Source organism: Crocodylus porosus, unplaced genomic scaffold (assembly GCF_001723895.1).
Source record: "Crocodylus porosus isolate Cpor-Errol unplaced genomic scaffold, CroPor_comp1, whole genome shotgun sequence".
NCBI classification, from domain to species: domain Eukaryota; kingdom Metazoa; phylum Chordata; order Crocodylia; family Crocodylidae; genus Crocodylus; species Crocodylus porosus.
Genome location: NW_017728917.1, coordinates 16705336 through 16732092, shown reverse-complemented (window position 1 = coordinate 16732092; position 26757 = coordinate 16705336). Strand labels below are relative to the sequence as shown.

Genomic DNA, 26757 nt, shown 5'->3' with positions numbered 1-26757 from the left:
AGCAGAAAACGGAGGGTGCGTGAGTTAAAAACTATACTCTGCCTCTTCTCCATGTGGTCAGAATTGAGCCACGGCTCTGGAAAAGTCTTCTTTTCTTCGTTCTGCCTTCCCAAAACAAGGTGTGTATCTATTTGGCAGTGCATGGCATGCAAGTATATATGGTCATTTTTTTCACCATATGGAACGTAACTCTTTGAAGGACTGGCATAACACCCTGTGGTTCTCAAGACTATTCCCCTGAATGAGAATTCTTGGATAATACAGGGATCATGGATATTTTATACCAAATTAGAGGGTCTATTCAGAGGACCAGATTGACGGCAGTGCCTAAATGTTGAATGCCAAATTTGGCCACTGAATTAGACCAAAGCAAATGTAAACTGTATCAACTCGTCTCTGTTGTGGAAAGACTGGAACTAATCCAATATGTCACTGTACTGATAATAGTAGCCATGTTTCCAAGTGTCGCTTACTGTGCAGTAGCTTGTTACTACTGCATAGTAGTGTTGTGGGGCACAAACCATAACACAAGACTACTGTGCAGTAGTAACAAGCTACTGTGCAGTCAGCGTCACCATGAAGCCATGCAGGGATGCTAGTGCGCAGTAATGCTGGTTACTGTGCAGTCATTTAGTACTTGGGTACGCAAGGAATAAATGACTCCACGGTAACAACTGCACAGTCAGCGCCTCGTGTAGACACAGCCAGTGGGTCTTAACCAGGTCAAGGATGAAAACTTGCATGGGTTTTTATTTAATAAACTGCCATATCCTGTACTAAAGTTGCTTCTCACTTTTACAGTCCATCATAAGAGGATTAAAATGCAGTGGTTTTGGAGCAAACTTTACAGTAAAACAGCAAGATGAATGTCCATAGGGCTAAGGGGGAAAAGTGGACATTATTTGTATTACTAACAATGTCCTGAAGCAGTAAAAACACTCTTCGTTCTTGTACTATAGGACAAAATATTTCTTTTAGCACTGCAGTTCCATCAGACTGATCAAACGGATAGGAAAATATGTGAGGTGAAAATGTTTAGCCACTCCCTTACGAACAAAATCAATTTAAAAGTAATCTATTATCAAAGGCAATGTTGGTCTGATATGATTTTTTTAGTATAGCTTTCTTTAAAGGGGTCCACCGTGAGTACAAGGACATATCTGACTCCATTAACATGATCAGCATATCTTAGGGATGATTTGTAATATCAAATTCTTGTTATGCATCAGGATCTTCTTTTGTAGGAGGCCATGCATAGGAACTGCCCTGCATTCATGATTCATTCTCCTTGACCTGAGGCAATGGGCTTGCAATAGGGGGAGTCTTTGTTGTGTCCACATCTTTTCTGACTACTGCAGGCTGGGAGATCAGGTTAAAAAAACAGAATTATCTGCATCAAGGATGGAGAACCAAACATGGACCCAGTGAATGGCAGGAAATCAAAAATCTGAGACATTGTCTCTGGAATGAAGATGACCCTTTTGACTGGAAATAAAATAGCCAGTATGAAGTTATGCCAGCTGATGAACAGAAAAACACTTCCCTTAAGGGTGGTTTTTTTTTAGTTGTTCAGTTACAGGGTTCTCCTATGTTTTTGCTGTTAGAAAGGTCAGAGCAGGTCAGGACAATGTCCATCTTTGTGAACCATAGCTGAGTGACTTTTGAAAATGAGAGTGGAAGGGGTGAAGTGACAAATATGCACTTGATAGCAGATATGCTGATAAGCATGAATGTCCTTACTAAGCATTCAGCCCCATTGTCAGCTTCTGATTATAAGGGTAAATCAGGACATAGGATGTACTGCTGCAAGGGGCTGGGAGCCTCTATGGAGATGCTGAATACTCTTAATTGCCACTGAATTCAGTGAAAATTGAAACCTTTTTTGTAGTGCTCTGGAGTTGCTCAGTACTAAGTAGAGGGCAATGTTTAATGAGCACTGGGAAGGAGACTTTCTTCTCTTGTTATTCACCTATAACTTCAACTAAAACTACACATTAATATTGGGGAAAGATATTCAGAATATTAGGGCAGGAGTATGGTATCAGAAAGCCTCAAATACCACGTTGTAAGGACTTAATAGAATAGCCATATGGTAAGTATCACCAGGAAGCCATCTTTGGATCATCCAGATCAAGAGTTGGCATCACAACAATAAGAACAATGCAATTACTTGTTCATTACATTTGATTGACCCTTTTGCAGGAACATAATTGGGAACAACAAATTTGCAACTGACCCATGGAAAACTAAGAAATTGGTATGATTTTTTTTCTTAAGCTAAACCAAAGGTAAAGGGCAAATGTCTATGTGTATGCCAAGAATCTGCCTTGTACAATTCAGAATGTGCAACACAGCCCATAAACTAACAAGTAGATCAGATCTCAGACCACCAGATAATTTAGTGAGAGCTGTAAGTGTAGAGTGTCTCTTTCCAGAGCTTATGACATTAGAAGTTTATTATGCCTTGGATCTATTTCTAATCATGATATCTCAAACCACCAACATAGAAATGGTCTAGAGGGATGTCATTTTAATTTTAACTACTATCATTATTTTTAATAATGTGCACTTGTATAGCGTATTCTATTTGGAATCCAAAGCCAGTAATGGATTCATACCCTTGTCCTTCAATGAAGTAGCTAAGTATTCACATCCCCACTTTACCAATGGGTAAACAGACACACACAATGATTGAGGATCTAATCCTGTTCTGGTTAAAAACACTGGAAAAATTCCTGCTGAAGTAACAGGAGCAGGACTTAAGTGACTTGTCCAGGGTCACTCTGAATATCTGGCAGGGCACTGAATAAACCCCAGACCTCTTAAATCAGATTTAACCACAATAACATCTCTCCTGTTTTTGATGTTCCTTGTACAATAATAAGTAAATAACTGAAGTTATTGTAGTACCTTCCTTTGTCACAAAATGCATATTTATACACCATGCGAATTTAGGTACAATCATCAAAAACATCTGGCTTCTGAGAGCTTAATTCCTTCCTACTGAATGAAGTAAACAAATTAAGGCATTAATTACTTTTTTTATTAAAAAGGTTTTAGTAGACTGCTATAGTTAGGAATAAATATTTCAGGGACATTGTCACTGGCAGGTGTTGTAAGGCTTCGGCCTCTTCTTGCTGGGTGCCTTGCCTCCAAGCGACATCAGGGTGAGGCTTAGGCTCGGGTGCCACATAGATTATATGGGTGCTGCTCCTACTCGCCTGCCACGTCTTCAGTGTTCTTTGTTGGGGAGGCAGTTCCCTTCAGGTGGCCCCCAAGGATGAAGAAGTCTCAATCCCCATTCTTTCTTCATGGGGCTCCAAACCTCCCCTTTATCGCACCCTTACCACTTCCACAGCCCGGATGAACTCTGCAGGTCTTCCCTTGGACGAGTTTTCCTTTTCTCCCAGCTCATCCAGTTCAGAATAGGTTGGGCCTTCCCAGTCAATTCACCCTTCACCGCAGCTGGTTCCTTGACTTCAGGCCAGCTGGGACATGTAAGCTCCTGCCCTGTCTTCAGGCTAGCTAGGGTTTTCAATGACCTCAACCGAAAACAGCATCCGGGCCTCCACTGAAGGATCCCTGGGATCCCGTTTACTAGTGCCCCTTTTATAACTCAAAAAAAAATAAAACGGAAGGAAAGGACAAGGGACCTACTTGTCCCTGCACCCCGGCTGACTAAGTGGGCAGGCTACTGTCCTATGCCCCACCCTGGTCTGACTCCTCAGTTTGGCCCTGGCTGACCTAGAGTCACTCCCCATCTTCCCCCGACTGGTAGGGTACATAGTTCCCACACCAGGTTGTTTGTGCCTCCCCACTGTGCCTCTTGTAGGGGGTAACCACTCCCTGCTGGCGCCTCCCGCCACCATACCTCAATTCCCTGAAGAGGTTGCAGTATCATTCCTGGGAGATTCTTGTTTCCCCTGGCTAGGGCTTCCTCCCTGCTGTGCCAGAGCCCTCTGCTCCCTCTCTCTTGTCTTTAGCTGGGCGATCTTCCTCCTTGCCGCCAGCGTCTCCAGGTCGGTGTCCTCTTCTCCCGCCACCGGCACCTCTGGGTCGGTGTCCTCTTCTCCCACCACTGGCCCTGCAGCTGTTTTCCCAGCTGCTATTTGAGCAGCCTGCAGTTCTCGGAGGATCTGCCCATATCCCTCACCGATCTGCAGCTGCAGGCAGCTCTGGAACCGTGGAGCCAACGCCCACGATTCCTCCCGGCTGCCACTCATCAGGATCCCTGTGGTAAGTATCGGGGCGCATGGGTTGGGGGTCTGGGACCCCTTAGAGGGGCTTTTGCTGCCCCTCTCACAGACAATATCAGTGGGGAAGGCAGATCTCTTTTAAAAGCTCTCATTTGGGATCCAGTCCTGCAATTGTGTGAGTACATGCATGAGTAAGGCCTGTTTAGGTATCTTGTGGATTGAAAAACTGACAGGGAATAAATATTGTAAATGATGGCTATGGGCCTTCATTGTAACCTGTATAAAGCAATTTATTAGATAATGAAAAGCAAGAGAGCAACAATGACACCACACGTTCATTTGTGACTAGTCAGTGTCATCAGCAGCACTTCAAGGACTGTGTTTCCTTGAGCAAGGAGGAAAAATTGCTGAAAAATTGAATTTCTGGTTCTGTTCTCATGAGGGAAGCCTGTACTGGGGCTGCTAAGCTGACTCAACCACCCAAGTAAGCACACTGGACTGGTGCAAAACAGGGCTTGCACTGATGCAACTTTCTCCGGACACTGGTACATGCCTACAGGACTCATAACACTGATAGAATATCAGACTTCCCTTTCAGCCTATCCCAGAGTAAGTCATATTAGTTCAAACCTTATTTTGCATCACAAAATGCTACACATCTATCTTAGCTATGCCAATATACATTTTCCTAGGGCAGTTAGGGCTTTGGTTTCTTTAATTCTTAGGATCATAAGAAAATATGACTGGAAGGGACCTCACAACGTCATCTGGCTTAGCCCCTTGCTCAAGATAGGCCCATCCCTGACTAAATTATCCCAGCCAAGTGTTTGCTAACTTGTTCTTGAAAACATCCAAGGAGAGATTCCTTAACTTCTCTATTCTTGTACGATAAAGGCTTGATTCTTGTCAAGTTAAGGTTAACAAGAAACCAGAGGTTGCTGAGTTCAAGAAGAACATGAAGACCCCAAAAGACTCCATCATTCTTATGTCACTGGAGCCACATTTTTAATGCTATACAAGTCTTGCTGTGGGAGAGACTAGGATAAACACACCAACCTCACCACTGAACTGATTCTAAGGAGCAGAAATGCATCATCAATTAATCATAAAAGGAAATCCTTGTGTCTCAAATGGCATGGAATATCACCTGTTCCATAAAAGGATGCCAGGATCCCTATGGGACTTGCAGCCTATTAACATCTCTGCTGATGGCTAGAGGCTCCGAGTTCTAAGAGGAACTGGAAATGTCAAAGCAACTCCCCTGAAGAGATGCAAGGCCTGAAATGGAAATATTTGCAAAACATTAAACCCACAGGAGGCCTGAGCATTTTCTAAGCTGTCAAGTGAAGAAAGGAAATCCAATACACCTTCATGATAGCAGATGGCGCTGTGCCAATAGCCAAACTCTGCAGCTGTTCTTTAAGCCTAAAGATCTCATTGCTAGTTGGGATACATGTAGAAAGGATAGGTAATTAACACGTCACAAACCCTACCTGAAAACGTTAGCTCACACTATCTATAATAGGCTTGTAATATTACTAGAGACAGGAGCTAATTCACTGGTAGCATAATCCAATGCAATTCCACTTATATCAGTTAGAAATATGATCCAAAGTACATAGTAAAAATACAAAAAATCTGGCTCCAGTGATATAATACTGGTGGAATCTTTTGGGGAACGTGTGTGTGTGTGTGTGTGTGTGTGTGTGTGTGTGTGTGTGCGTGCGTGTGTGTGCACGCAGGCACACAAAGGGAGGAAGACAGGAAGGCATCTAATCCAACCCCTTGCTCAAAGCAGTACCATCCTCAACTAGATCATCCCAACCAAGACTTCATCTAGGCAGGTCTTAAAAACCTCCAAGGATGGAAAGTCCACCACCTCTTTGGGTAACCTCTTCTAGTGCTGTTCTACCGTCTTAATGAGAAAGTTTTTCCTAATATTCAACCTAAACTTCCCTTGCTGCAACTTGAGACCATTGCTCCTTATTTCTGTCATCTGCCACCTCTGAGAACAGTCCAGCTCCATCCTCTTTGGAACCTCCCCTTAGGTAGTTGAAGACTTATTAAACCTACTGTCTTCTTTTCTCCAGACTAACTAAGCTCAGTTCCCTCCACCTTTCCTTATAAGTCATGTTCCCCAGCCGTCTAACCATTTTTGTTGCCCTTGCTGACTCGCTCCAATTTGTCCACATCCTTTCTGTAGTGGGGGCCCAAAACTGGACACAGTACTCCAGATGTGACCTCACCAGTGCTGGATAGAGGGGAATAATCATGTCCCTCATCTGCTGGCAACATTCCTACTAATGCATAGACAGACAGACAGATTCTTTTCTTCTGAAGATCTGCAAGCTTTCTACAAACATGAGTGAATTAAGTCTGTCCAACCCTCCTGGTGAAGTAGATCCATATTATGATCCCCCATTTTACAGCTGGGGAATCTGAGGCAAGGGAAATTAAATGCCGTGCTCAAATATGTACAGGATGGCAGAGGCACAAGTGGCACTAGAATCCAGGTCTGCACGGTTATAGACTCACGCCTGTCATATTTTTCAAACTGACATGGAGCAAAATGCTTCTAAGGCACCTTTTCTTCAAGTTTGTAGTGTCTCTGTGAAATTGGGAGTGAGTGTAAAAGACAGGGCATTCTTAGTGTACACTTTGTGGAGGCCTTGGACAGTAATTGCTAGTGGCTGGCTGGAGAGTATGAAAATCGAGCTTGTATAAGGAATAGAAGAATGTGAATTAAATAGGCTGCGTTAACCTTTTGGTCTCTGTTATCTTGTGCTCTTTCTGCAAGCCATGGAGGAATACTTTAAGGCTTAATTTCTTAGGTGTTTTTTTTTTAACTTGCTTTGAAATCCTTTTGATTGAACGTCTTTGTGGAGTGCCCTGGATTATTTTTGCACGTGGTATAATTGAGAAAGGGAGCTGGGAAGTGAAGAGGCCAGTCCTTACCCACATGGCTCTATCAGTTTAAAAGGTTGATCTTTGGATCGATCAGACTCTTCTGACTGGCTTTGGCTCCATCAATAAGGGAATGTAGGCTCCTGGACAGACTAGAATTGGTCATTGCTCCATTGGCCAGGGGAGCTGAGCACCTGTACTACATAGAATAGGTCATTTGCTTATGGTTGTATTGATATGGGGAATGTAGACATCTGGGCAGAAGGGACTAGGCTGTTTTCTCATGGGTCCCTCGGTCAGGGGAATGTAGGCACCTGGGTTGCCCTGGCTGGGCAATCTGCCCACAGCTCCACTGAACATGGGAATGTGGACACTTCTGGCCTGAACAGATGGGCCCACTTGCAACTGTGTGAATATCTGCCTGGATTAAGGAAAGGGAATAAAAAAGGGAAATAGAAAAGGCTGTGGCAAGGCACAAAGTGTGCCGCCCGCTATGCAGCACTGCACTGTCAGGTGGAGGTCTGCTACTAAAGCTGGCAGCTGACGCTGTTATTTTAAGGGGTTTATCTCCCATGTGCCATCGACATGCAGCAGAGTTATCTGTCAGGCACCAACCACAGGCCCCTGCAAACAAAGAGGGGCAGAAGAAATGTTCTACACGCAGCAAGTATTTAAACTCGCCTGTCCATTAAAATTTTTACAAATCCAGAGACGGAGAGGGGGGAAAGGGAATCCCTATGGAAACAAAGCTTTCACTCCACTAATAGAGTTAGTCAGACAGAGACTGTCACTGCTCATAAAGCAGGGCCAAAGAACCCCGAGGGCAAGTACCTCTGCTATGATGGCAAAACTCAGCCAGAGGAGAAAATAGCTCTCAAATCAGAGTTAGCACATCCATAAAGGGAATCTAAGCCTGGGAACTAATGTGACCAGCTCTCTCATTTGCTGGCACAAAGTACAATGCGCCTCTCTATGACCACATCCCCCCCTCACCAGAAAAACAAACAAAGAGAAAATGAACAGTGGTTTACAAGGAAAAATAAAATATATTACTTCAGCCTTTGTTAAACACTGCGCTGATACCAGAAAATAAATTATTATTCCATTGGGATACCGTAATCTGTCACAGGGACAGCCTCTGACCAACCCAGAAACTCCAAACAAATAACCCTGCCTCTTATGTCCAGTAAATATAAAGTGTGTCTTAACCATTTGGCCACTACAAGGAATCTCCACTCTCTCCATTTCTAATGAATAATTTGGCCCAGTTTTAAAAAAGATATGCTAATTCTAATCCCTAATAGCCCTCCAACAAGCTATCATTTGGAGCATTTAGTTTAGGTTACTGACTTAGTGCTCCTGAGTTCTATTTTAATCTCAGACCCATTGGAGCAGGCTGCTTCAGCACTCTGTGCCTCGGTTTACCTCATTCCAATATCTGTCTCGGTGGGGGGTAAGAAGCTTGCATTAATGTGCTTAGAATACTTTGCTCTCCTCAGATATTGAGGACTCAGTAGGGCAATGAACAATATGAATGTTGCATTTACTAATTTGATTTGTCTCACAGTGCCTTGTGCCTTACACTTGTCAGATGGTTTTTGAGGAGATTCCCAGATAGTGATGCTTTCCTGAGCATCGCCTGTTTGCTTGAGCTCTGCATGTCCATGCTACATCCAAGCTGCTTCTCCTCATGGAAGTGTTTTCTGTTTGCTCCCCAGGTGATTTATCGTGCTTTAACTCCAGCCAACAAGATTGAAGATCCATATAGTCCTGAGGCCCAGGACCTCCTGAAACTAACCAACCTGCGCCTCCTTTTATTAAAAAGGCAAGATTGTCCCTGCCCTGGTGTGGGGTTGCTGGAGAAACCTCAGAGATTTGCCCACTATGCTGTTTATGACCTGATTGTCCGAGGAAGCTGCTTTTGCAATGGGCATGCAGAAGACTGTGAGCTTGTCTACGGGAAGGGGAACATGGAAAATGTGGTGAGTTTCTGAAAACCAGTAGTTAGATTTGTACCTGAGGGCCCTTCTTAAGTCTAACAGAGACTTCCTCAAGACCCTACATACCCAAAATAGTTTTACAAAGGGTAGCACTGTTAATCTGTCAGTGGACATGTCTACACATGCACTTTAATGTGCAGTAGCCTATTTTACTGTGCATTAAAGTGTCACATCAAAAACCATACGATCACACTAATGCACAGTAAAATAGGCTACTGCAAGCGTCACTTGAAAACTATGCACATTCATTACTGCACAGTAAGGCAGCCTAATGCGCATTTCTTTAGTACCTAATATTGGAGGTACTAAATTTAATGTGCATTAGAAAAAGTACCTTAATGCACATGTAAATGTGCCCAGTGAAACTTAAACCTGTGCAGCTTATTAGTGTGGAAAAGGTTTATATAACCGTAACAGCTGTTCTATAAATATTCAGTGTCAGAGTTTGGTCCAAACCCAAATTCTAGTATCTGAATAGGACTCCAACTCCAAATATAGCATGACTGATGCCCATCTATATCTCAACACAGCACTGAACTAAAACCTGGGATCTAAACATTTGCCATGAACCCTCCAGAACGTCAATCCAGATCTCTGAATCTGTTGTTATTACTTATCTTAAATCATGTAAGGAAATCTCTGTTCAAACATTTCAAAGGATCTGATCTGCCACAAGCTGGAACATGGAAAAGTATAGGTCAAAACACCACCATTTGCCCTCCACTGTTTTAAAAACCATAAAGTAGCTGAGCTCCTCATCCCCAGTGGAGGCTCCTGATTTGGCTAGGCATGAGCAACTGCGTCATGGTTAGGATTTCAGCCTTTTATTCTGAATTTCCTGGGTTTTGTTCATTTAATTAAATGCTAAGCATTATTGGTGGAAAAAAGGGATTGTGTGGGTGGCTTATACACAGAGTCCTACAGCCAAATTCAGAACCGTGCAGAATTCCAATGGAAATTCAGCTTGGTTATGTACTACAGAGCGTGACCCAGAGAGACCAGAGTAAGGATAAAGAGATATCATGGGTTCTGTAGTTCTTTCTCTTCTGTGCTTTTGGTTTTTTAAACAGTTTTAGGTTGACTCATTACTTCTAATCTTTCTTCTAAAATTTAATGGGCTTATGTACAAATAGTTAGTTACTCATTTAGGCTCTTAATAGAGAAGGCTCTCTATAAAAAAGGAACCAACAAGCTAAAAGAGGGGCTGATATGAAGATAACATTGTTGGCAGTACACATCCCTGTGTACACACATTTTATGGGCGAATTTTAGAAGCTGTTGATTCAAAATGTAGCCCTATAAAAGAGATTTGTTTGTAATGAACATCTATTACTGTTGAACAGCTGAGAAGAAGACTTATATCTCAACCTAAAACAAAGCAACAGACTGAGCACCTATTTACAGAGTTTCTGCTTTTTTTTGTTACCTATTTTGCTCTGTACATGTGAAACAGGCTTCAGGACACAGAGGTAATTTTCTATCCTCTTCCAGGCTTTATACTTAGCTATGGTTAGGCTAAAAACAACTGTGCCGTGATAAGTACACTCTTGAATGCTATAAAGCTTTAATTCCCTTCCAAGTTTCCTAATGCCTTTTATCTGGACATGATCCCAATTCACCGTAAGTTTTGGTTTATAGGAAACTAAATTAGTTTACATTACTGATATTCATGCCAGGTATAGCCAGCAGGGTGAACCGCCCATTTTACCAAACGTAGCAATTCAATTACCTCTTACTATGTTGGTGGCACATGAATTGATTGAGCAGTAAAAAGATTAATAGCTGCTTTAATCACATGCTTAAACTGAAATATACAAGTAATTGCTTTCATAACATGGGACTTTAAAGCTCATTGATGGTGTTTGTACAGTGTTCAAATGCTGCTCTTCAGATTTAACCAGCAATGAGTGACATTCACCAAATATAGCAAGTTCTTCAGGGCGTCTAAAAGGATGCATCGCAGACACAATCCAAAACATTTAATATGGAAAATTGATTCTAGTCAATAACTCTTTGGGGCCCCATAAAATTGTCTTTCTCTGTAATTAGATCTGAAAGCTGTATGAGGCCTAAACACTTTAGTAATAGGGTACTCAGATATTGCAGACTCAAGAAATGCTTCCTTAGCTAGTTTCCTGTTCCTTTAGATGATGATACATTTAGATTATGATACATTTGACATTTTTTCTTCTGGAATTGATCTTTCTTGCCTTAAGATATTTCTTGTTTTATGTTTGCAAAAGATACAAATTATTCAGTTAATAAAGATCACATGACTGTCACAATATTTTTAAATTTTTCTGAATGAGTTCCAGCCATAGTTTAACTCTAAGATTCCTTTACTGTATTCTGCCATTGGCTGATAGCATGGTCCACCCACTATAAATATGGACCTACTTAAGATATAACAATGGAGGAGAAGAGCTGTTTAAAGAATACATTTTCCCCCTTGCAAGCTATGAAGTATAATTGTGGCAAAACAGAATAGGGAAATAACATGTTAAATGAATGCAGCTGGTAGAAAAATAAACAGTCTGCCCATCAAAAGGGAAAACACGGTATTGTGCATGTCACTGGCACAATAATTGTAAACTATGACTGGATTTCTCTTCTTTACTTTTTCCATTAGTTGCAAAGAAACAGGAATTTTGTGCCATTAAATGACTTCACGGGGCAGAGGTGAAATAGTTCTGTGAAATAAAATTCATGCCCCAGGAGACAACCGGAAGTACGCAGCCCAATATTTATACAGAAACAGGTATCAGGGAGTGTTAGGGAACAAGGACTCATTTTCAGTAAGAATTGAGAAAGACCTTCAAAGGCAGTGAACAGCTGACCTCATAATTAGGGAATCACAGAAATGAAGGGCTGTAAATGATTTCAAAAGACTGTCCAGTCCAACCCCATGCACTGAGGCAGGATCAACTACACCTAAAGCGTCCCCAACAGATATTTGTCTAACCATTTCTCAAAGTTTCCAATGAAGCAGTGCTCGTGACAAGCCTCGGCAGTTGATTCCAGGGTTTCAGAATCCTAACAGTTAGAAAGCTTTTCCTAATATCCAACTTGAATCGTTCTTATTGCAAATTATGCTGAATTCTTCTTGTCCTTTCCCTAGTGGCTATGGAGGACAACTGATTGCGATCTTCCCTGTAACAGTGTCACACACACACAAACACGCATGCACAAACACACCATCTATATATAAAGACAGTTATCAGGTCACCCCTTAGTCTTCTCTTTTGTAGACTAACCCAACGCAACTCCATCAACCTTTCCTCACAGGTCATGTTTTCTGAATCACTTATCATTCCAGGCATAGTGCATGTAATCAATACACTATGAGCAGTATGTAATCAATTAAGAAATAAGAGGTTATAAAATGGTTCAAATGACATCATCTGTTACAAGAACAGAGCTTAAGAGATTTGGTCGCCACATTCCTACAAAAGAATCTTCTTGTACTAAGTGCTAGAGGGGTAGTGTTACAACGTTCAGATCTTAACAAATAAAAGTTTTCCAAATTGGAAACACATATGTAAAAATCCATCTCACTAGAGAGAACTCTTCAGTGCTGTAGATATTGTTTTATGGTACAGGTTTGCTTTTCAAATTGTAAATATACCTGCTGATTCTTAATTGTCCTTTTCCATAAGTGTTAGTTAGTATTTGTATTGCAAATCATATTACAGACATTACATTAGTATTACAAGGATTTGGGTCATTGCAGGCACAATTATGCATGGATATTTTTGCATGTTTAGTTGCATGCACGCAATTATGAAAACTCTCCCCATTGTTACAAGATCTTGATACACACACACACACCTGCATCTATGTAAAGAAGATGGGTTCATCATCAAAATGTATACATTACAGACAATACTAACAGTGTTTTGCAGGATCATGGCATCAGAGATAACCACAGCTTTCTGGATCTGCTACAATATACAGTGAAATCAGTGCTATGTATTTCCCTGGTTTCAGTAAATACTTTCCGATTCTCTGGTATACTCCATCCAAGTACGTCTGAAACATCTAATTAATGAAACACACCTTTGAGATCTGTAAGGTTATTATATGTGTTGTGCAGCACAATAATCAGCACAACAAATTATAATTAACAAATTCAAATTTAGAGATTTAAGATCAGGTACCAATATCCACATTTATAGCTACTTGTTTAGCTGTCTACAGATGGATTTTGGTGTACAAGCTTAGGTATTCCAGTTTGAAATGTTAGCTCATGTATTGAGTCCATATAACCGGTTATGGTGTCCTGGTCCTCCCTGCTATGGTTTAAGCATTATAACATGACTGCACTTCCACTATGCTGAAAATTCATTTCTGCAAAAGCCAGTTCCTTTGGTTCTTTTCTAATTTTTTTATTGCTCTTTACTTAGATTAAACTCTCATTGGTTTAAGTGGAGTGCATTTAGGTAAAGAGCTCAGGATTTATTCCCATGTGTTGGCATTGATGAACTTAGGTAAGTATATTATTTTGTGTTTTAGAATTGGGAAGCTTAGGGTCATGAAGAAGGGGAAGGCCTCCCTTGCTGGGTTGTAAGGTCCAATTCTGTTTCATGTTAGATGTGTTACATCTCAGTGCAAATCTTTTATATTCTCACAAATCCTCTTTCTTGGCATCGACTCAGCTGTTACTCCATTTTCATTTACACCAAAGAATAGAGTATGTGTGTGAAGAGGGACATTAACAATGAGCCTACTATGTTCACAAATAATCTACTTCACTCTCTTGGCCACATCCAATAGTTAAGTGTACACATGTGTAGAGCAGATACCAAGATATGCAACTTTTCATGTAGACAATGTGGGTGTTATCAAGGCGTGATGACCAAAACAGTCTCGTATTTACTTTCAGGCAGTTAAACAAAATGCGGCAAGAATTCAGACAGTAAAGGGGGGGAAAAGAAAGAAAGAAAAAGAAAAGCTTAGAAATACATTAGAGGATTTTCAGTTTCTTTGGAATTCAGAGTGCTCACAAAGTGATATTCGTTCCTGTATCTAACAAAAACACACCCATGTAGAAAACAAGCAGAATTACTGGTATTTATAATGGGACTGGCCCAAAAAGTGAGATCATTCAGCACTTGAGACATGCAAGAGAAAGAATTTGTGTTAATTTGCAATGCTGCTCTTCTCATTCTTCTAGTTAGTCTGTTCCACATGTAACATTTTTTAAAGGTGTCAGATTGATATGATATGGGGATTGAAAAATAGAGAATGTCAGAGCAAGCCTCTTCACATCATTTCACCAACATGTTTCAATCCTGTTCTGGAGAGATTACCTCTAAAGTTTATCTGATAGTCATGAGTCATGCAGTTATTGGCATCTTTGCTAATAATAGAAAAAGGTGGTGCAGATTGTTGTGTGTGAAGGGATGTCACAGAACCATAAAATCACAAAGGGTATCACTGAAAGGACCTCAAAAATCATTTAATCCACCCACCTACCCTGAGGCAGGATCAAGTATTCTCAAACCACTCCTAACAGATATTTATCTAACCTGTTCTTGTGAGTCTCCAATGAAGGAGAATTCACAGCTTCCCCTGGTACTTGCTTCTGCGGTTCACTTCCCTTATAGGCAGAACTTTTTCCCTCTAATAGATTACCTAAATCTTTGCTAGAAATTAAAGCAGTTTCTTCTTGTTCTACTCCCAGATTGCGTTCATGTGAGTGCAGGTATGCAGTATGTGGCACCTCAGACCTGTCTGCGGCACTACACACTGCACATGCAGATGTTCACTATGCTGCTACCTTGCAGCGCGGGAGGGAGGAGGGGTGACCCTAGGAGATCCATGCCAAAAAAAAAGCAGGGCGGTGCACACAGTGGCAGCACACATCACCCAAAACTGGGGACTGGCTGGCCAGAGCCATGCTCCAACTGCTGGCCAGGCTCCCAGCTGCAGGAGCACTGTGGCTGCAGCTCCCTGAGGCCCCAGGACCCCAGGTAAGGCTTCTGGGGCCAGCACAGTTGCTGGCTGCAGCCTCCCTTACCCCACCAAGGTAACCTGCCACTTCCCGGAGGGCATGTGACACAGGCATTCCCCAGGGACGAGTAGCAGCAGCACAAGGTGTGCCACTACTACCTGTCTCCAGGGAAAGAAGCATCCGTACTCGTGTGGACACGGCCCCAGTAGCCATGGAAAACAAGTAATCAAATCCTCCTTACTATAATTGTTACACATTACCTTTGCTTTACAATCTTTTAGGTCAACTTTTCTAAACCTCCTATAATTCATGTTTTATCTTCTCTTTGCCTGCATCTTTCTTGAAGTGCACTGCCAAAAACTAGACACATTACTCCACCTGGGGCCTCATCAGCACCAAGGAGAGCAGAATAATTACCTCCTATATTTTATATACAACCCTCCTATATTTTAAATATATCCCAGAATGAGATTTGTCTTTTTTGCCACAGTGTCACATTGTTGACTCATATTTGATTTGTGAGCTACTACAAGCTCCATACCATTTTCTGAACTATTTCATCTTGTTAATTATACTTAATTCCTCTAATTTATCATTTTGAATTTTGATCCTGCCCTTGAAAGTGCTTGCAACTACATCCCATTTGGTGTCATCTGAAATATTATAAGTATACTCTCTGTTCATTCATCTTGATCATAAGTGAAAATACCAGAAAGAATTAGGCCCAGAATAGGAACTGTAAGTGCCTTCATAGTTTGACAGCAAGTCTTATGTAGCAATTTTTTTCAATTAGTTGTGCACCCACCTTATGGCAATTCCATCTAGGCTCTATTATCTAATTTGCTTATAAGAAAGTCAAGTGGGAGACTATATCAGAAGTTTTTATCATCTCATCCTGACAATGGATATTGCAGCTATTCTACTGAATGGTGGGGCATTACCTCTTGCGGCTGTAGAGACCAATGTTAGAATTACAGGTCCTGCCACAGTGGTCACAGATGTACATGGCATTGGGTCAGGGCTACTAAGCCCATGACTGCCCCCTTCTGTGTTGTGCCCATTCAAGGAGCAAAGCTGGAGTATCCTCTCCGTTGAATGTTGGCTGCAATAGCCTGGGCAGTTGATGTGGAGACACTTGAGTTGCCCATATATCAACGTCCCCCTCTTGACCTAGCTGGTTGATCAGAAAGGAAAGGCAGAAAAGCCAGTACATTTGGAGCCAGCTTGGCTGCAGGAGCTGCCAGTATGAAAAAGATCTTCAATCTGTCCACCTTTTGGGACTCCACTCCTAGACTGGTTGCCAATCAAGGCTGGAGAGCCCAGTCTACCATGGCATTCACCTTTTGGTGGCATTTCCTCCACCAGGAGTAAGGACTAGTACCCCACCTCTAGGTTGCTCCTCCACCCAAAGCCATTGGCACCTGAGAGGTTGCTAGGATATTTCCTGCCACTCAGCATCGACAGCTGCAGGTAGTACCATTTATTGTCATAGTGGTAGCAGACCTCACCTGGTGTGACCTGACCCTGCTTATCCTCCAGAGGCTTATAAATTGATGATTTATTAATTTGCACATGTATCGTTTCAAGAATTACAGCCAACTAATCAATTATTCCTTCTTCCACTCTAAAGAAATGTGCTACTTGCTCTTCTTTAATTCCTGACCTCCATGTTTCTTGAAAACAATCACTAATGGTTCAGAGGTTCTTTTGACTAGTTCTTTAAGTACTCCAGGGTGAATTTCATCAAGCCTCCTCACTTGAATGCATATGTAAATATTCTTTAACCTTTTCTTTCCCTATTCTGGCCAACACTCCTGTTCTCTTTTTAAAAGAAGCCCCAGTTCCCTCTGTTGAAACCTGATCTTTTGAAGCCCATAATGATGCTGTTCTTTAGAATAGGAAAGTTTATAAGTGTATGATTGCTTTCATCTAAATTACTTTCCATCTTGTGTGATTTTTAACCATCATCAGAAGAGTAAATTCCTCAAAAAAGCTGTCCCCATTCCAAATTGTCCAACACATATCAAGAACTTGATGGACTCTCTATGTCCTGCTGCCAAATTAGTTTTTCAGCAGCTACCTGGGCAATTGAAGCTCACCACAGTCACCAGGTCCTGTCTTTTGGATGCTTCTGTTAATTGTTCAAGAAGCCTTAGCCACCTCCTTTTAATTAGGTGGTCTCCAATAGACTGCTCTTTGGAACCCTTTCAGAGAATTATAGAAAATGAGGGTTGGAAGGGACCTCAGGAGGTCATCTAGTTTAACCCTCTGCTCAAAGTAGGCCCATCCCCAACTAGATCATCCCAGTCAAAGCTTTGTCTACCCAGGTCTTAAAAACCTTTAAGGATGGAGATTCCACAACTTCTCTGGGTAATGTATTCCAGTGCTTTTCTACTCTCCTAGTGAGAAAGACTTTCCTAATATCTAACCTAAACTTCCCTTGCTGCAACTTGATGTAAGGATAAAAAAGAGATAAGGGATAAGAGATAAGAAATCCTTGGGCAAACATGTTTCAAACGTGAGGGTTTCTTGCTGGTAGCAATGACTAGGATCTTGCTGTGAGGCCCTGTCTAGAAACAGCACTCAAATTTAGGTTGCAATTTGATAATATATGCTGGGTAAGCCCAGTCTTTTTTCCTCCAATACTTCTGGAACATGCAGCACTGCTTATAGAATATAGAGAACACCGTCTCTGAGAGAGAGAGAGAAAGTGAGTGAGTGAGAGTGTGTGTGTGTGTGCGTGCATGTGTGTGTGTGTGTGCATGTGTGTGTGTGTGTGCACAAGATTTATAAAGCCCAGATCAAATCCATTGGCTGTTGCCAAGTTGGGGTGGGGAGAGTTATTTGTTTACTTGTTGGCTTTGGTCCCCTCATTCCTACTAAAGTCATACAAATTGCTTTGGAAATTTTCTCTTTTATTATCTTATTTATGGAGAAAATATGTAATCTTCTTTCTGGCCCTGATCTCACACAACTGAAGCAAATGCAAAAAAATGCTGTCAACTCAAACAGGAGCAGGCTCTGGCCATAAAAGCAATTTCTTGTCTGGGGCATAGGAGAGTTGAGACATGGGTTACATAAGGTAAACCTTGTTTTCCTACAGCAGTCTTCTTGGTGACTTGGCTGTTGTTCCCTTTGCAAATATTATCTCCTGTCAAAATACCTTGTGCTGTTCCTCTGATAATCCCCCAACTAAGTTTCCACACTATCTGATCCAAGCTGTGCCAGTCTGTGTGACCTAGAAGGCTCAGAGCTGCCAGGAGCTGCTCTCTGTTGTAGTTGGCAATTCAAAGAGCAGGTTTTGTTAGGAGAAAAAAAACTAGCTTGTCTGTATCAGCTAGGTGCCTAACATCAGAAAACTTAAAGCGATGTACAACAGTGGCTTGTCAATCCATGCTGAATAAAACTAGGACCAGATTTCCTTACTGTTTTTCCAAAGTAAGACTGGTATAAAGAATTCAGGATCTGGCCCTAGTGAGTTGGAAAGACAAGAAGGGATCACAGACACTGCAGAGCAATAAGGAGGTTGTTTCTGAGAATGTGGTCTCTGCAAGCCCTTGTTACACAGAAGTTTTTTTTTTCCCCAGAATACTTTGCTGGGAAACTGGATAAGGAAGGATGGCAAAGTTTCAGTTACTGCCTGAGAAAGCAGCTCTTATCAGCTGCCACAGCTGACTACTCAGTTAGGCTGTCTTGGATTAGCTCAGGATAGATGGTGGGGAAGCAGAGGATTCCTTTTAAACACAGTCAGTTCCAACTACAGGTGAGAATGGCTTCTGTGATGCAGACCCAAGTGAGCCGAACTCAGTGGGAGAATAATGACTGAATAATAACCAAAATAGTGACCACATGATATTGGAATAAGGGCCTCAGGACACAGACCAAGTTTTGCCATTGTCCCTTGTTGAGAAATATTCACATGTTAAGGTGACCTCTCTCTCGTTGCCAGGAGCTGAAGAGGGATACAAATGAAAACTCAGCCTTTATTATACGTACAGATTCAAGCACATCTCAGCTTTCAGGCTTGCATCCATCCCCAGTGCCACAGCAAGGGGGGGGCAAGTGGGGCGGGCACCCCGGCTGCCAAAGTGAAGAGGCACCAACAGGTGCCGCCCAGCGAGGGTGGGGTGTAGGACAGAGCCGTGCGCGGCTTGTTTGGGGGTGGGGTGCAGGAATGGGAGAAGGGCAGCTCCCACTGCTGTGCGCACTCCTGGGCCTGTGCCCCCCCAGATCTGTGTGCGGGGCGAGGGCAGGCTGATGCTGTGGGCTTTGCTCAGGCACCAGACTTTATTGCTATGGCACTGTCCATCGCTGTCCGGAACTTGCACGGAAAAACTATGTGGATTTACTGTGGACTATTCCAATACTACATCCAGCAGCACTGGAAGGGCTTGTTTTCCATAGACATGGGATAAGCAGATCACAAAGGTTTCAGAGGCTCACTTCAGTTCAGATAAGGATTCAAACATTTGGGTGCTTCTCCAAAGATTTTCTGTAATCTCGGAAATTCCTTGTTCTCCAAAACTGAACTCAGAATCTCAAAAGAACCAGTGCATAGAATATGCACTACTTTCCATTCCTAGACAACACCATGAGAAGTATATCCTTCATGGTTTTTTCACACATAAGTCCCAGCTAGAATTTTACAGATATTTTAAAATCATAGCAAATGAGGGTTGGAAGGGACTTCAAGAGGTCATCTGGTCCAACCCCCTGCTCAAAGCAGGCCCATCCCCAACGAGACCATCCCGGCCAAGATTCTGTCTACCCAGGTCTTAAAAACCTCCACGGATGGAGATGCCACAGCCTCTCTGGGTAAATTGTTGCAGTGCTTTTCTACCTCCCTAATGAGAGAGTTTTTTTCCTAATATCTAACCTAAACTTCCCTTGCAATCAACAGTAATGAATTAAGTAGTTGGCCAGACTTTTTAGACTCAACATTTGGGTTTGCATTCTGACTGAAGATTCAAGCTAATTCTTTATCCAAACTGGTTCTCATATACTCCAAAATGTTGGGACACAGCCAGTGCACTATTGAGGTCTGAAATGAAATAAAGTGTTAATGCTTTTCTTCTGATAAAAGAAAGCTAACTTGCTGTATCTGCTCTGATATCCTTCACTGTGCCTTTCTATGTGTGTATATGATCTTGTTATAATCAGAATGATTCAATCAGGACTCATGGGCCCTGACTACTACCATGCAGTGGATGTTCTCCAATAGCTTTAGTATAAATCAGGAGCATCTGATTGCTATATATGATGTCAGTATGAAGTTCTGATTGGCTGTTGTGTGCAGCCTAGCAACAAACATGATCAGGCACTTGGTGACCATGTAATCATAAAAGGGAGCATAAATTCCAAACTTAGCAATGCACATAAATTGTACACTCAAGTAAATTGTACTATACATCATTGCTGTTTTATAAATCTCTTTTACTGAAGATTAAGGTCCGAACAGGAAAACATGCCCATTTAGAAATGGTGTTTAAGTACAGGCTTCACTGCCTTCTTAATATATATATATATATATACACACACACACACGACCACATATGAACATAAACACATCAACCATGGCGCGGTTGCCTTCTCTCTCAAAATATTGATTGCAGGAAGCAAAATGTATTTTCCATTATTTTGATTTGAAATTGTTTTGTGGGATGGGATAACAAACATACTTCCTATCTCAGACTATTAACTTTTAAACACAGCCTTTTATTAAAAGTAATGGTTATGAATGAAGGGTAAGCCATTTAAAAATAGTTTAATTTTATTCCTTAATTCCTTCATTAATGGTGTTCTTTTGTTACTTTAATCACTTAATTGCTGCTTTCTGCTACTTTCATCTTTTGTGAAAGAACCACACTAATCCTGGCAGTACAGACCATTGATTGGAAACACTTGTAAATGCACTTAGGGGTGGTGAAATGGTTTAATGTGCCTTGTACTTCCTTCAGGGGATTGTTTTTCATTTTAAAGATTAGGGAAGGAACAAAGAAAATAATCAACTCAGTTGAAAACTATCAAAGTCCATTTGATATCATGATCTCTCCAGTCTTAAGTACAGCAAATTTCAGAAGCTAACTTTTGGCTTCCAGCCAGTAAAAGCTGCCCTGCTTCCCTAAATTAGACTTGATTCAACCATTGATATACAATGAAATACAGGCTGTCCTTGACTTACACTGTTTTGAGTTACAACATTTTGCACTCACAACGTTTCTAAATTGACACCCTGTTTCAACTTTCTGATGTCACTTTTGACTTTACAATGCTTGATCTGATGCCAAGCCACGCCAGTGAACAAGTTCACTGTGTCACTCATGTCCCTGGAGAACATCTGTCCAAACTTCCTTGGACACTTTCTTCAAGAAAGCAGATGAGACTCCAGAAAAAACAGCTAAGACTCCTGAGAAGACTCCAGCCAAGAACCTTTCAAAAAGCCCAACCAAGAGCCCTTCAAAACATCCAGCAAAATCTCCTCAAAGAAGTCCTTCCAAATCAGTATGATTGCTATTTACAATATAAATACATTAATGTAGCTATATTACTCATCTATAATTGACCGAGTACAAAATTCTGGGTTATTTTTGGTGAAAAAGGGGTATCGGGCCTTGGTTCAGGAGCCAATCTCCCATTTATAACATTGTTTCCTATGGGAAAATTGGTTCCAAGTTACAACATTTTGACTTAAGACATGGTTTTCAGGAACCAGTTGTGTCATAAGTCGGAGGACTGCCTGTATCAGTGTCCAGGTGTCTTAGCCCTGGTAGAGCTCCCCCTAATTGAACACTCTCCAACTGCTATGTTGGGTCTCGTACACTAGCCACCTGCGTTCTTAACCTTCTCTGTGAATGAATAAATTGTTGTACCATTTCTTACTTTATCTCCACTACATATTTCCTAGGTAGAGGCTAGGAACCAGGAAGGCCAGCTACCCTGGGCTTTGGAAACAGTGGTAACTCTACAGATTAAGCCCGCAACTTCACTTCTGTGCACTCTGGGTTTGCATCTGAGTCCTCCGAAGGGGTAGATGTATGTTCCCCATCTGAATTTTTCAAAGGAATCCAAAGCAAGCAACTCTTACATAGTCCAGAAAGTAAACAGACCCAAACAAAAAATAAAATCCCAGTTGCATTTTCCTGCACTAGTCTCTTCACAATTCTGGGACGATGCTGTGGGTTTAGCTTGGAGTCCTCTAAGGAGTCTAGAACCCTTTTCCTGCAGCGCATGAGTCTTGCCAAATCAAGGAGTCTCTCTCTCTCTCGTGCTCCAGTACAGCTGCTTCCTTTGACTTTGGCTGACCTTGCAGTTACATAGGACTTTGCTATGAGACCATGTCATTTTATTCTTCCCTGCCCAAGGCTTCCTGTGTGCCCCTGTAAGCCCCCTAGGCCATCCAGTCTTTGTGATTTTGAAAAGCTACCATCAGTACTTTGGTTCTCTGTTCTCAGTTTGCAAATGTTCTGCTCTCCAAAATCTATTCCTCAGAGAAGCTAAAGACAAATACTTTTCCCCTGGGTTCCTGCTACACCCATGTCCTAAGGTGCTTCCTCCTGAATGTAGGACCCAGTCATTCTGTCACTTTGGTGTCACCAAAAAATGGAAGTAAAAAAACTGCAGAAAAGGCAGCTAGCCCCACATTCAAAATGTAACCTGGGGTCGGACACACACACAAAGAGAGTTAGTCACTAATACCAGTCAGAACTACATAATGAGACTCTCCCAAATTTTCACCTGCAACAACTTTTCTTGACAGGTGAATATCTACATTAAGGAGATAGGTATTTAGGCCAGCTGGTGAGTTCTCTGTTCCCTGCTAAAGGAGTCTCATACTGCAATTAAATATAGCAATATCACCTAGAACAGTGGTTTTCAGCCTGCGGTCTGTGGACTCCTGGGGGTCCACAGACTATGTTGAAGGGGTCTGCAAAAGTACATGAATACCCACATTTAGAATTCAAAGGGGTCTGAATCTCCATTTGCTATTTCCAAAGGGGTCTCACCTCCATTCAAAATGTTTAGGGGTCTGCAAATGCAAGAAGGTTGAAAACCCCTTACCTAGAATATATGTTAACTTTTACCTTTCCCATTAGTTAATATCAACACAGATCAACTAAAGAAATTATAGCTGCAAAAACTGGACTAACTATTGCAAATCCCAACTCGTTCTCTTATAGTCAGTGAAATTAGCTAAATATATATTAGTGTAAGTGACAGGAGAATCTGGCCCATCATTGAATAAATGATAGTCAAGCTTCTTTATTACAGAGATTATCCCATACACTTTAGTGCTAACCCACTGTGTCTGATCTGTAAAAGCAAAGAGATCTGTCAGTGGGCAAGTCTACATGTGTGCTTTAATGAATATTAGCTTATTTTAATGTGGATTAAAATGTCACAAAAACCATGCTCTTTAGCTAATGCACATTAAAATAGTCTAATGCATGTTTTTTAGTGCCTAGATACTAGATTTAATGTGCATTACCTAAAATGTATTAATGAATGTGTAGATGTGCCCAGTAGGGGTGTGCAAAATGGGCCTATTTGATTTGGATTCGGCACAAATCACGGACAGTGATTTGGTTCATTGATTTGGAACACTGTCCCTGATTCAATTCAGCCAAATCCAAATCCGAAGATTCGATGCTGATTCAAAGAATCAGCAATTCAGACATAGACACAGCTTTACACGTTTTTTCTACATACCTCGAGGTACCAGCATGGCTTGTGAATGCTGCAGTGCTGGGGCACATGGAGTGTCGGGGGCACCCTCCACGTGGTTAGTGGTAAATCCAGAAGTGAACCAGAAGTATTTCTGGTCTACTTCCAGGTCTGCTGCCGAGCACACTGGGGAGTCCCTCGTGCTCCTGTGGGAACACTCCATGCACCCCAGCACTGCAGCGTTCATAGATTTCATATACAGTAGGGGCTGGAAGGGACCTCATAAGATCATCAGCCTCCACCACCATAGGCAGGTATTTTAGATAAGACCAGTGGCTGTTCTGGGAACAGTTTGCATCTGTTTACAATCAGTTAATAAGAACAAATCTTTTTCCTCCTCATTTCCTTTTCTCATTACTCCCCGACTACTCTGTGGTCTCTGTGAAGTACAGGGCACATCTACACATGCCCCTGAATGCACACTTGGTATACGGCACAGTCATTTAGTATTTGCCTTAGCAGTTCTGGCAGTGCACAGTTATTTTTAGATGGTCAGTTGCCATAGCGATGAGCTAAGGTGACATAGCTCATTGGTACAGCAATGTATCATCCGTATCACAGTTTGTGTCCACTGGTGCTATGTCATCATAGTGTCTCATGTAGATGTGCCCAAACGGTGTGTTCAGGTTGATGCCTGTGCCTGGAAAGAAGAATCTCACCACCTGTAAGGCAAACCCTGAATACTAAAACAGGGTGGCCAACCTGTACCACACCTGCCACCAGTGGCATGGGCGGTCTCTGCTGATACACTGGACCTCCCTTCTCTTCCTCCCTTGAAATAATAGGCTATCCACTATTCATTCCTGGAGCAATTATCAGCACCTGGTGAGCAGCTCCATGCCAGCAAGCTGTGAACTATAATGCCCTGTTTTCTTCAAGCTGTATGTCAACTCAGCAGCTCTTATTTATAAGCTACTTGTTATGTTCTGACAATATGCTTGGTGCTACAGAAGGCAAAAGAGTCCAGCCTGTCTTAAAAAACACAGAAAATGTACTGAGAGAGAAAGCAATAAGAAAACAACAGGAACAAGCAGCAGTCCTGCAAAATTCAGTATTGTGGGGTTGGAGTATTGGGGTTGGAGTGTTGTTGTAACCAGGATAGTTCAGGAAATGTACAGGAAGCAAGGATTTGTTGTGACACCTTGTATTGCACCAGCTGTATAATCAGGAGAGCTGTTGGACACATTTTCAGGCACCAAGTGCTCTTCTTCGGGCCTAAACTAGTTATTGGCATCTACCCCTGTGTTGGTCCCTCAATTCTGATTTACAGTAAAGGCAACCAGCTGTTAGAGGTTTTTGTAATGGGGGCTAAGACCAAGAACTTATTTCACTAGACTAACATATAACTCTAATAGCAACTTCAATGGCTTTCAATCATTCCCAAACTAATAAGGATTAAGACAACTAGCCTATATGTGGAAGGCACCCCAATTCATTACTAATCCCCTGCACCATCCTGGGACTCTGCAAGGTCAAAAACATTGAAATAGTCTTTTTATTTAACCACACAAAATGATTGAAGAAAGTCATAACATGTTCCTCTTAGGGCCAAATGTTGAAGTTCTTATCACAAATCACAGATCTATGATATTTCTGCAAGTTGTCTTCTGGAACTACAGAACATACCTGATTATATGTACCCCAACGCTGCATTTGATGTCATCGAACAGGAGACAGCAAAGGGGTAGATGAGTCACTGTGTCCCATGAGAGCTGCTACAACAATCCATGAAGAGTCCCCTTCCAAGAAGCATGTCAGCAACTTGTTGCACATGTCATTTTAGACTGCTGCATCCAAAACAGCTCTGGCGACACTACAAAGCAAATACACAGCCTGAAGACAAACATTTTCTGCAAATCAGCAACAGTTGCTTAGTTCTGGAAGGCTTCCAGACTTAATCTTTCTTCAGTAGGAAAAAAACCCCCAAAACATGCTGATAGTAGCCAAGGAGAAGTAGTGGCAGCAGCAACAACAACAACAACAATTACTGAAAGGACACGGGATAAAGGCGCCCAACTGGACACAGGGCAAACAAAAGGAGTGAGGTATTCTGTGAAGTCAAATGGAAAGATGACGCATGTTCTGCTTTTTAAGCATTCCAGCCATTCAGAGAGTTCTTTCTTTTAAAGACTGCTTTGAATGCTTTATTAATCATTTGATCTGTTAACATCAGATATGTATGGCTGGGGCTCAGGAATCAAAGAATCACAGGAATCAGAGGTGGGTAGGATGTTCGGGTTTATATAGAATCGTAGAAAAGTAGGCATGGACAGGACCTTGTGAGGTCATCTAATCCAACCTCCTGCTCAAGGTAAGATCATTCTTGACTTAAACCATCCCGCTCAAGATATGGTCAACGATTTCTCCTGAGAGCCTGTTCCAATGCTTGACCATCCTCGTAGTGAGATTTTTCCAAATCTCTAACCCACATTTCTTCTGCTGCAATGTGAGGATCCATTATAAAATTATTTTACATTTCAGTCGCTTATAACTATGCCAGACTTTAACAGTTTACAGTGAAATATTTTGAGCCAGTGCCGCACTTGATAAACCAGATTCTATCCCTGCTCCTGCCACAGCCTCCCTGAATTGAGCTACCCATATGCAGCCATTCTGGGTCCCTCATTTGAATCACCTGGCGGCAGACTGACAGATGCACTAAGCATTCGCTCCTGTATCTGAAGTCAGGGAGAGCTATGTGCTGGACAAAGAAAGTGCTGAACAGTACTAAATCCTCTGAACAATTGGGCCTCTGATATCTTAAACTGGGCACCAACAATTAACATACACTATTGGCATTAATGCCTATGTTCTCCATTTGTAAAACAGGAAAATTATGCTGGCACACATCCAGGAGGGGCCAGCAGAAGACTGCATGCTTAGGGGCAACCAACACTGGTTCATCAGTGGCAGGTCCTGTCAGACCAACCTGGTGGCCTTTTACGATCAGATCACCAGCTCATTAGATGCAGGGGTAGCAGTG

At 41.9% G+C, this 26757-nt stretch overlaps 1 protein-coding gene across 2 annotated transcripts in view; it reads left to right on the top strand.

The window, feature by feature from the left end:
* LOC109311255 (netrin-4-like) overlaps window positions 1-26757 on the top strand; it is an 86342-nt gene that overhangs the window by 25763 nt on the left and 33822 nt on the right. For both annotated transcript variants that reach the window (XM_019536811.1, XM_019536810.1), the window contains exon 3: window positions 8819-9082. In XM_019536811.1, coding sequence (XP_019392356.1) covers window positions 8819-9082 — 264 coding nt within the window. The remainder of the gene's footprint in view (window positions 1-8818; window positions 9083-26757) is intronic.